The sequence below is a fragment of the Thalia democratica genome, chromosome 3, assembly GCF_965202585.1.
Source record: "Thalia democratica chromosome 3, ktThaDemo2.hap1.1, whole genome shotgun sequence".
Lineage (NCBI taxonomy): Eukaryota > Metazoa > Chordata > Thaliacea > Salpida > Salpidae > Thalia > Thalia democratica.
In genome coordinates, this window is record NC_139167.1 from 50,994,352 (window position 1) to 51,006,934 (window position 12,583).

Genomic DNA, 12,583 nt, shown 5'->3' on the forward strand with positions numbered 1-12,583 from the left:
AACATTTAAGAGTGAAAATAAAATTATTTTTTTTTAAAAAGATTAGTCTTTTTAAAGCATAATTTAGTTTCCTACCGAAACCAATACCATATTTTATAATAAATGTATTAAACTTGTTCGTAAGAATTGGTTCTACAGAAGTAAAAATTTTGTGTTATGAAACTGTTTTATCGAGTGCTAGCATGTCAAACTTATACCAGCTTATTTTAAAATTTACACTCCTTTACAAACATTAAATAGAAGTCTAAATAACTAAAAGAATAAAAATAAAAAGACCTTTCTTAATTTTTTTTAAGCTAGAGTACATAAAGTACAGTCTCTACAAAAAACATTTCTGGAGTTTTGATTTTTAGACACAAGACTAATTTTTAGGTTTTTTAAAATCAAAATATAAAGGATACTCATTGGTTGTAAAACAAAGCAATTCAAGAAAATAGGTTCTAAAATTTAAGTTTTTGAACAACTATCTAATTTTTCGACTATTAGCTTTTTTTATACTTATACATACAAGCTGTCAGTAGTCTCAGTCTACCTAGCTTGGAACTTGTGGTCTGACGATTTAAGTTGTATGATCAAGACTAAACTTGCCTCGTGGCATTTTAAAGTCCAAGCCTTAGCTGTGATGACACTTGCCGATGCTTACTTTGAGTTTTATGTTCAAAATTTTTAAGTCAGTTTTGTTTTAATTGTAATCAATATAAATTAAGACAGTTTTATATTTTTGTTTTTATGTTTAATTACTTTTGTTAAAGAAAAGAAAAAGATAAGCTTTTATAAAAGTTAATTAATCTGCTATAATATACTAATTTTCAAACCTAAATTAAATAGTAGATATTTTGTGAGGAGACCACATTGAAACAAATTGTGTTGTTTATTGCTGGAAATTTTTAATGAAACTTTAACGGTGCACCTAATCTTTTACATTTTTTTTTAGATTTTTATTTTACTGTTAAGATGATTTTAAAAACTTTAACTATGTTTTAAATTGTTTATATTTATAATATATTGTAACATTGATGTAATTTTTTTTTGATACACTTTTCCGTAGAAAATAAAGTTTATACAGCATTTTATTAAAAATGCTTGAAAAATACATTTTTAAAAGTTAAATAATCAAGTTTTTTAGTTTAATTAAAGACAAAAATTATTTAATGCAATATTTATTCCATCGGATAAACAAAAAAAAAAAAAAAAAACACCAACTAAATTTCATCATAACAAAAACAGATAAATTAAACTGTACAAGATCGAAAAAAAAAAATCCAATTCAAAAACTAATTAACCACAAATAAAGTAAACTAGTTTATACTTCCGTTTCATAACGCAACTTAGAAATAGCCGTTTCTATACAACATCCAGCCTGTTCAACCAAGCTACGTTTCAGTTCAGCAAGTTCGGGCAACATAACGTCTTCGAGTGCAATCAATTCTTCTTGGAAGTTTGAAAGGAGCTTGTCACTTATTTTTTCCAAGATGTATCAGTTTTTCGGTCAACAGTGAGCTTTTTTAAAACCAGAAGCTTCATCAATATATGATAGATAATCCTACACAAGGCGCCTAAATGATACAGATTTTGCACTGTAGCTTTGTAATGTTTATAAGTTGGGATTCATCGCAACTGATTTTCTCTAGTTCTAATTCCACAACTTCAGAAACCATTATGTCTAAAAACCGGAGGAACTGTAGAACAAATTCTGCTAAACCTCGATGATGTTTAGCTTTCTCTTCAAACAAAGAAATCAAACTATTTATGGATTCAATTTCCTTCAAAAGGAGATCATTCCAATCAGTTACGTCTACGTATTTGCAACATGACGAGCATTTTAGTTTTTTAAACGTGCCTTCGATGTACAGCATACTACCACTTATCTGACAACAGCAATCTAAAAACTCTTCAAGAATGACAATGTATTTTTCTTGCTTACTTTTAGCATTATTTAGCTTAACAATATAGTTCTGTAATTGCATACTTTGATGATCGGAACATTTTGGTAAGTTTTGATTAGCAACACTTTCTGCTTCTGATGAAGTGTTTTGATCTTGTCCTTGGTCTTCCGAATCGCTTGCAACGCCCGTCGCTGTTTTAATGGATTTATTTTCATATTTTTCTACCGTCCTTGACATATCATCGTCAGTCTCGTTAGGAAATTCTACCTTACCTAGTCTCATTTTCTTATTAGTTATTACGTCCTTCAATAGCTTGATAAAACTTGCAGCACCTTAAAATTTACACATTCATTTTTTAACTGTTCAACAACATCACTTAGTTCTTTCTTATCACTGGATTTATTTACAAAAATTTTGTTGCTGTTTTTCAGCACTTCATCATGTGGGCTAACATTCGTGTAGGTCATTTTAACACAACCTTTTACCAGAACAGTAGATTTTTTATTTGTCTTGTTTCCATCATTGGTATTTTTTATATGCATCAACGCACTACTTTCCTTGAATTATTCGCTTTCAAGTTCCTTTTGTTTTTCTGAAAATTGTCTCACTGGCTTTAATTTTTCTTCCACTGCCAATCCACTCTTCTGTTGAAAAAGGTCATGTTGGTTGGGGCAATTTGGATCAGTACTAGTTTCTTTGCCCTCAAAGATTGACCTTAGTTTATGAGCACCCCTGAGTTTTTTTGGCATTTCAGAACAATTTTATCACAAACTGTGCTGAAAAATTTAGATATATATATTTAATTAATGTTTTATATCATTTCATAACAGAAAATAAACAAATAACATTTTTATAACAACAATTAGTTTTTTATGTAAAATAAATCACTTAGTAAGAAATTTATGTACAATTTATCAGTTCAAAGCAGTAATGCTTCGTTTTTTTAAATTGTTTTGTTATACTCTTTAATATGTTTAATTTATTTCAAAAGTTTTTTTAAACTTTAAATTAACTTAACCCCAAACTCTTATAAGTTGTTTAGTACCTCATTTAGTTTTCGTATCGAAACTGATCTAAAGTCACAAACTAACTTTAGTTACTTCCTCTTTAAATTAAAAACTACTATTCATATTTTATTTTAAACTACAGATTCAATTATAGTTATTTAATTAAAACTTTAGGTAAATATACTTTTATTTGTATAAAAAGTTAGTTTCCATTAAAGTTAACATTCAGTATAAATAGAACTACTTCATTGTGTCAGAAGTATCTGTTTTTTGAAAGTACTTAAAATGAAACAAGTTACTATTAACTGTTTATTAGCGAAAATTCACATGAAAGAATTCAAAATTTTCTGGTCGAATCTAGTATTCATAAGTTACTTGTCAGAAACACGAGGGTTACTTTGGCTCTAAAGTTTTTTTTATAACTTTTTTTTTACCAAACTTTGAAGCCCAATATTTTTAATTTCTTTAATGCTAGCTTGGAATTTTTTTTTATTCTAAAGGTCCTTCTTTTGCTTTGCTCTTCACAATAATTCCCATCGAATTGGGGTTAGACTTTAGTAGTGGGGCCCCTTTAAAATTTAACGTTTTTTTCAATTTTTTTACTTGTTTTGGTTTTTCTCCAAAAATTAAATAATAATTTCTTTTTTTAAGTTACTTACTATACTAAATTTTTATTATGAATTTTTTTCTTTATTTTTTTAAGATATCCCCAAATAAAATTTTCCAAAATATTCAAGTTTATAATGGCTTTACTGCAAATACATAAGTATTTTTCAAATAATTTTCATTTTCAATACTCTTGAGTTTTATATTAAGGAAATATTAATTCTTTTATTTGTTTTTATTATATGACCTATGCAAGTTTTACATAAATTTACTTTATTCGAGGGATTTCTGGCTCAAGTGCTATGAATTTATGTACTAACTGTAATTGTAAAAAAAAAACGCAATATATACCAACTATATTTCATCGTATAAACAAAAACAGATAAATTCAACTGTACAAGATCAGACAAAAAAATAACTCCAATTCAAAAACTAATTAACTACAAATAAAGTAAACCAGTTTATACTTTCGCTTCATAACGCAACTTAGAAATAGCCGTTTCTATACAACATCCAGCCTGTTCAACCAAGTTGTTAAATTCAAGTTCAGACGACATAACGTCTTCGAGAGCAATCGTTTACATCCAAGAAAAAATCTTAATTTAACCTTAAAAATTTTGTACTTGCATTTGAAAAAGTTAAAAAATTTAATTAGAAACATTGTTTTTAATTTAAACTAATAATGAAAGAATACTTTATCTTATGTTAGAATTTCATGTTATTTTCTTGTTGTACAAGTGAAATTTCATACTGAAAACTTTAAGTTTTTTAATAGTTTTAGTAATTATCTTTAATTGATTTGAATTTACAACTTAATAGAAAGAAAACAATCAATCAAATATAAAAAAAAATAATATATATTTTTTCAATTTTAATCATATACATATCCATTTTTATCAATTTAAAATGTAGGTCTTGTTGTAGTTAATATTTTTTTAAAATATTTACAAAGTCAACGTAGATAGGTATCTAAAGATAAAACTTTGTTATGATGTTAAAGTTTCTTAACTTTTTTCTTATGTTTTTATTGTCATTTTAATTTTCATATCAATAACAGAAAAAGATGAGATTGTAATTAACTACTTTAAACTTTGTTAAAAAATGTTTTAACTGATTTTAGTCTCAACAAGTCAGAGATTCTTAATGTAATCTACTAGATCACCCACTTTTCAGATTAAAAAGGACCCTTGATCGAAAGTATTTATAGCTGAATCTTTTTTTATATATTTTGTTCTATAATTCAATGGTACACAATTTTAACTTATAACTTAAAATATATATTAAGTACTTTATAAGCTTTAAAATATATATAAGTAGACTAGAACAAAAAACCTAAAAATAATATAAAAACAAACGTATTTCTATTTTTAAACAAATTACGCTTTGTGTAAGTAAAGTTGCTTTTACCTTTACCACTTTGATTAGTATGAACGGCCAGAATGATTAGTAACCTCAATAACAAAAAGTGTTTGTAATTAGAGACATATCATTCAGTAAACACTTTAACTACTAAAAATGTCTTAGTCTATGTAACGCGTTCGTTAATTGTCTGCTAGTTTCACCTTACCTTTTAAACACGGTAGCTATTTACTTAAATACTTTAAACTTAACTATTTAAATAACTAATTATTAATATATAAAATTAGATATTGGGACGAAAGTATTTTTACAGGTATATTTTAAAAATATTATAAATGAAGAGCAAACATTTAAATGTATAAGTATTAATCCAAATTTTACCTAAATAATTGAAGTTTTTTAGTTAATTAACAAAAGTAAATACTTAAATTTTAAGAATAATAATATAAAGTATAATATAGAAAACAAGCATGCGTTTAAAGGTAGATGTTTATTTAAGACATAACTATTTAGTTAAATCAAAAACAGTAACGGAGAAAAATTTAAACAATTTAACCTCATTCATTCATGAAGGATATTTTAAAAAATTTAAGTAAAAAAGTATTTTCTAAATAAATAAGAGTCTAAAAAAATTTTGTGTACAAAATGGTCATGTCTAGTAGCAAAGTATATTGTGTTATTGAAAACCATAGTATCATACTAAATTCAACACATTGCAACAAGAAACTTAGTTCAATTATTGCAAATCTATGAAAGACAACTAAAAAATGGTCAGGTCGGCCGCCTGTGAAAAACAAATTATTTATTTTTTCTGGAATGGTCTCCGGTCCTCTTAGATCTCGCTTCGACCACCTGCTCTGACATCTTCTTACGGCCAGAAGCAAGCCCGAGGAAGGACATGGCATCGATGAAAAATGTGGTGAAGTTCAGCTTCAACCCGAATTCGCTCGTTGAGTAGTCCATTGGAAATGTGTGGTGGTAGTTGTGGAAACCTTCACCTGTTTCATGAAATCGTTTTAAAACTGTTATTTTATGTACTTGATTTTATTATGTTTTTTTATATATTTACTTATTTTACAGATTAAACTGACGTCTGAAGATATCGTTTCTGTGAAACATTTTATTGATAATAAAATAAATATTTGAAGTTATAAAACTATTATCAAACAAACTAGGATTTTAGCTTTAACGTTTTTAGAAAAATTTAAAACAAGCTAATAGTCAAGGTGTTTGTCATAAAAATATTGAAGCTATGTAGAAAATCAAACTATTGTGAGCTAACAAAATCCCATGACTATAAACCGATAAAGTTGAAAAAAATATAAAAATAACAGTAGAATTTTTATAACAAGTTAGGCCAAAATGCTTTTACGAGCTTTTTTAGTGTTTTAAGCACATAGGTCTTATGACACTGTATTGCAAATAATGACAGTACTTAGTCTGTTAAAAAAACATAGCTAAATGTAATATTTGTACTTGTTATGAACTTATCGTCAGAATGAAATGATATTTATTAGAGAACTAAAAAAATATTTAGTTTTGAAGGTAATTTCAGTAGAAAAATTAATTTTAATATTAAAAAATAGGTACTCGTTTAAATCAAAACTTTTTAACGGTTGAAAATAAAAACATAATACAGCGCTGAAACAACTTACCCACTGCAAAAAACGCAACAAACGGGTTTTCTGCCGGCTTGATGCTCTTGTCGTAGGGCTTATCACCAAAGTAATGGGCAAAACTGTTGACCGACCAAGTTGCATGGAGCACCAACACGTACCTCAACACGCACACGCAGTACGAAGCCCACAAACTCTCGTTCCAAAGTAAAACAGGTAGTACTGAAATAAAGTGATTAATCAATGCTTTTTTTTCTAACAAATAAAATTATTGTTCATGTGATCGATATTTTCAGTGTTAATAAACATTGTAATTTTAATTTAACTTCTGTATGTAAAGTGTTTTAGATAGCAAAATATTATCGAAATATCAGTACTACTACTTAGTAAAAACATTTAGAGTCGTTAAAATGTTATTATTTTTAGAAGTAAAAACTATTTGACTATAATTTAATTGGAGATCATTTAAAGATATTCTTACTTTGGAGTTAATTTTATTTGTTAAAATTCACATCGTTGTATAATGATTAGTCATTTTACATATGTAAAAAATATTTAAGTAATTGGGTATCAAAAGTATATTTAAATCCTAAAATTTTTTTCTATATACTGTTTATATGTATGCTTTAAATATATTGATTTTTAAAGCTAAATTGACTTTACGGAATTCTATCCAATAAAATTTTTTTTATTTTATTTTTATTTCGAGTACTGCTTCTATTAAAATAGCAATCACAAGATCCCAATGAGTAAAATAATTTAACGAGAAAATAAGATCTTTACTACAATTAATTTCATGTTTATAAATAAAAACATCTTTTTCAAATTGTTTACATCAGATACCAAAATATTTGTACCAAAAGTAAAATAAAGTATATAGATACCACTTTTTCATTTCGTTTTATGAAACACTTTAGATTTATTAAAAAAAAGTTTTTTTTAAGCAATAGCAAAAACAAATACTTTTGTTATCACTGGAACATTTACGCACGACTAGTCTAAGCGCATTAAGGCTTTGATGCAAAAGTTAATACTAAGAAAATGGTTTTAACTAAAAAAACCTTTACGTTTACTAAAAATCGATGACTTTAAAGTACATATATAGTAAAGATTCTATTTATCTAATTGTAAAAATATCTCTAAAGTATACCTTTAATATGCTTTAAATGTAAGAAATAAGTAGTGCAATTAACTCTCTTAAAAAGCGTCTTTGTTGAAATTTTATAATTGAATAAAAAACAAGTTGCTTTTTGACTATTGATAAAAAAAGTTTTTAGCTTTTAAAATACACCTATTTTTCAGTGTTTACAAATATATTTTTACAACTCTAATGAATTTATTTAGTAAAACTAATATCCTTAAGTATTTTTATATTATCATATATTATCTCATCTTATATTATTTGATGTGAACGTTTTAGCACTAAAATACAAAAAATTATAAAACAAACTGTTTCAAAAGCAAAAAACTTTAGAAAGAAATGAAACAAAATACTTTTTTAAGTTATTACTGGAAGAAGAATAAAAGACTGTTGGCATCAAAACTTTATTACTAATCTTTAAATTTTAATAAAAATTTCAAATACATACTCCTATTTATTCAATATTTTCGAGTTATTGTTTCTCGATTTTAACTTATCATATTTCAAAAAACTCATTATTTTTATAGGAGAGGCAAGCAACTTAAATATTGTGTATTATTTTGCTATTTTTAGAAATTATCACTATCTTCCTGTAGTAATTTTTTTTGAATAGCATTTCGTTGTTTTTTCACGTAAAAAATTCTAAATAAAGTTTGTTCATGACGTTTAAAAAAGTAGTTTTTTAGAAATTAAAATTATTTATATACTTTATTGTCTGTTAAAGTAGCTTTTGTTCTACAAAACTTTACATAAACTTTTACTCCTAAAAAATTAATACTTTTACAGTAATGCTACTTTAGATGCATGAATATTAGTACGTAAATTTTAAATCGAGTTTTTATATACATAAAATAGTGTTAATAAGATTCAAATTTCCTGTAAATAAAAATAAATAGTATAAAAAGTGAAATATATGTGTAACTTAAAAAAAAACTGGCTCCTAAATGTTGAAATAGCTCGTGATCAGTTAAACTTATTTTTTTACTTCTTGAGTAATTAAAGCAGTCTAACTATAGTTAATCAGTTAAATTTTCGTGTGCACAACTATAACTTATCTGTATAATTTCCCTCAACTTACTGACCATAGAACTATATTTTATAACTTAGTTAACAATAATACTTAAGTTTAGTTCTAAGATTTATTTTTTTAGTTTAAAGATAGCCATATGTTAGAAGTTTGTTTCATACATTCTCAAGAAAATTGGTAATACAAAACAAAAAAGTCTTTTTTAATGATTACAAAAAAAATTGTAATATCTGTTGCACTATTTAGCTTCCTTCAATAATTTTTTTTAGGACTAGCCATATAAAATAATAATGAAAAATACATTTAAAAATGTGATCGGGAATTTTAAATTTTAAATAAATTAAAACTACAAAACCTTCGTTTATTAACTTTTTTAACTGTTGTTCTTTTGTAATTCAAATTATGGAAACTTATTCCTTAAAAAAGTTTAGAAACGTTTACTTAAAAAAAAACTAAACTAAGCAGCAACTCTTTTTAGTTTTTGAACTAGCGCATTAAGCAAAATACTTGATCTTTTTTTGCCTTATTTAAATATTATAACAGTTAAAATTACGATATATACTCTTAATTAAAACTCCTATTACTAATCAACTAACCAGAAGGAAGTAGGAAGGTGAATATTGCCATGAAAGTGTACTTGTGCCTGTAAAAATATTATTTGTTTAAACAATCAGTTCATCTCTAAAAAAACTTTTCTCTACACAAAAAAGTTCATAAAACCTTTACTGTTCACACAAATTATTAATTGTTTAATTTATCGTTTACTGTTATTAAATATACAGTACCAGTACTTTTTATATTTGTTCGCATATAAAGCTAAAAGTTTTATGAAGTTATGTTTTTCTTAATGAAATGATTGACAATTTATACAACTATTAATAGTCTAACACAATCGGTGACTGGATTTAATGTAAAATTTGACCGTTTTAAAGCTAACTTGTCTCGTTTTTATTAATTTTACTCTAGCTTTAAAGCTAATTTTGTATTTTACGTGTTTTTGGTTCTTAATAGTTTTTAAAAGTTATATTTTAGAACAAAACTTAAATGTAATTGTAATTATATCTAGACTTTGCTTGACTGTATAACTTAAGCTTATTTCTGTCATGGCTTGCTTGTATAGTTTTTCCTTTCAAATTTTAGCAATGTTAAATGATAAAACAGATTATATAGTATTAACAAATCAAAATATTATAAGATCAACAGGTATAAAAGTATCAAAAATAGTTAAAAACTTTTCCTTCTAAAAAGTCAGCATTCAAAGTTGATTAACAGTAAAGTTATTCATTTAATGGCTTTTATTACTTATTTCTCCAATTAAACAAAGTTAAAACGACATTCATACTCACTTGTGCTGGAACATGACCACCGGGTCGTTGTGCAGATCGCTCAGGTCGATCTTCCTTCCCTGAATGATTACCTGGGGATGTTTTCTGCACAGCAGCCAGCCGATGTGGCTAAAGAAAAAGCCCCTGTTGCAGTTGTGCGGGTCTGCGTCCGTGTCTGAGAACTTGTGGTGCACCCTGTGGTCCCTGGCCCACTCGTACACTGAGTTCTGTGGAAAAAAGTGTAAGTTCTGACTACTGGTAACGTTTTTATATAAAGTGTGAGCGTTGTGTTATTTATATGTTGTATTTGAAGAGTTTATAACAAAAAATTTTAAGCTTAAACTAATTTCTTTGTTTAAAACGTCTTAATAATTTTTTAAAATAAATTCATTCTTAAATGAAGTATGAGCGTTTTGTAGATTAAATTTCATTAATGACAAGTGAAGTAGCAAAACTCGCATTATATTGTTGTTTTTATCAAATACTTAATCAGTACAAAGGAAAAAATGATGATAAGCTTTTATGGTTAATAAAAAATATATATACATTTTTAAGCCATTATTTAATGATTGTCCTAGTGTATATTGAAAATTATACTTCTAAAAAATCAACAAAAGTTTTAATTTCAACTCATTATTACTGCTTGAAGTGTTTTAAATACCGTTGCCAGCAAGCAAGTATAATAATTGTAAGAACAAAATAATTTATGTACGTATAATTAAGATAAATATGAGAAAGTTGCACGTATCAAATAAACACATATGTACTATAAGTTTTGAAGTATTTAGTTCTTTCTTTAAAACAATAACAACAAGAAAAATAGTTTTAAGAAACTAATTTTTTAAGAGTTCTAATTCTAATAAAGTTTTATTTTTTCCAAATATTAAAGCAATACTTTTAACGAACTAAACTAAACGTAACTACGCAAAAACACTCTTTACAACGAAACACATAGTTAATTACTTTTAATTAGATAAACAACGGTAAACGACTTTTTAATTACCATACCAACCTCATAAGCCATTGAACCCAAGCAAGCCAGGATGACTTTCAATGGCAAACTGGCTTTGTATGACTTGTGAGACCACAACCTGTGAGCGCCTGCAGTAATCCCGAGGGCACTTATCCAATAATATCCCATGTCTGTTGGAACGAAGTAAAAATTTGCGATTAATGCATCCGATTGCGCAAATTGTTTAAAATTACCTAATGAGGTCATTAACATTTGTATTGAAATGTTACATTTTAAGATGTTTATGAACTGAGCAGAAACCTTACAACTTTGTGAATTGAGTATAGTGATTATAACAAAAAAGCATGCAAAAACGCGGAATTTAAATTAAATTAAGAATTTATTATCATATATTTAAATTATGGCTCATATAAGTCAATAAACACAGAAAATTAACACATTTCTTTTTTATTAGTTACTGTAATTGTAAAATATACTACTTTTATACAGCTGTAACAAGAGAACTTTCAAAACGGCATACTTGAAACCTTTAATTTCTAACTGTTAAGTAAAAGAACTCAAAAAAGTTTTGAAATTTAATGAGATAACAGCAAAACTCACGGAACCAGTTGGTTTGAGACTTGGCGAAAAAGCACTGATAAACACCGACGATCGCAATTAGATGCAAAATAGTGAACCGTACCACGTTTGACCAGACAATTTCCATTTTGTAAGGTTTGTCTGACGTTTTGTCATCTGAACTCACTCTACGGTTGTGTGTGCAGCTTTTTTGTGCTTCTTCCATTTTAGTATAACCAAAGTTCTGAAATTTAAGCATTTTAGTTGAAATGTCTACATATTAATTGCAGACTTGAAAATTTAGGAGTAGAGTAGTATTAGGAACACAGCCATGTCTTTGTATCCGAAATGTTTTGAGAATTCTTCGTTTTGTAATAATGCCGCTTTATTCAAACTACTATAAACTCAAACGCTGCAAAGCTTTGCAGACTGTAAAATGCAAAAGTTGTATAACATTTTTGAAATTCTAAGCGCAGTGTAAGTTAAATAAAGTTTATATAAACCTTTAGTGTTTTGATTTTTAATTCTTAGTTTTTTATACTTCTAAGCAAATAGACAATTTCATTAGTGTATTATTTATAATCTGTGAGTAGATTTAGCAGTAGAATTAATACTTTAATTAGTTAAAAAAGCTTACTTAGAAGCAATTATAATTATAGTTTATTAAACCGTTTTATGCATAAAAAGTGAGCTTGTAATAACTATCAAATCTATTTTGAAGATTAAACAAAATATGATCTAAAACAAAATAACTACAAACAAATAAAATTGTACAAATTAGTTATTTTGATGAAAAATTTAAATAATAATATAATTTGTACAATAAAGATTAGTTAACTCAATTGGTTTATTCTAAAATCAACTTTTTTTTAATTTATGTTTCTGTCTCTTCGCTGAATATATTCAATGTTGTCCGAAGAAAACAGGAATGCTACGTGGACAAACTAAGATTCTCAAAATCTGTAAAAAAATAACAAACGTAGCTATTTTGAAACCAGAACATCCTCACTCGGCAGATTCGTAAAATGAAAGGGCTCGCTTTGAAGGCAAGAGAAAATCATACCATGAAATGTGCCAGAGTAACC

At 26.5% G+C, this 12,583-nt stretch overlaps 1 protein-coding gene across 1 annotated transcript; it reads right to left on the minus strand.

Annotated features, from left to right (window-relative positions):
• Positions 1-5,505: 5,505 nt before the first annotated feature.
• LOC145832022 (acyl-CoA desaturase-like) lies at positions 5,506-11,723 on the minus strand. Its single transcript, XM_082939390.1, has 6 exons — positions 11,541-11,723; positions 10,980-11,110; positions 9,989-10,194; positions 9,239-9,285; positions 6,514-6,696; positions 5,506-5,856 (listed from the first exon to the last, which is right to left on the minus strand). The coding sequence occupies exons 1-6, from the start codon at positions 11,644-11,646 to the stop codon at positions 5,657-5,659; spliced, it is 873 nt and encodes a 290-aa protein (XP_082795516.1). The 5' UTR covers positions 11,647-11,723; the 3' UTR covers positions 5,506-5,656.
• Between the last annotated feature and the right edge of the window lie 860 nt (positions 11,724-12,583).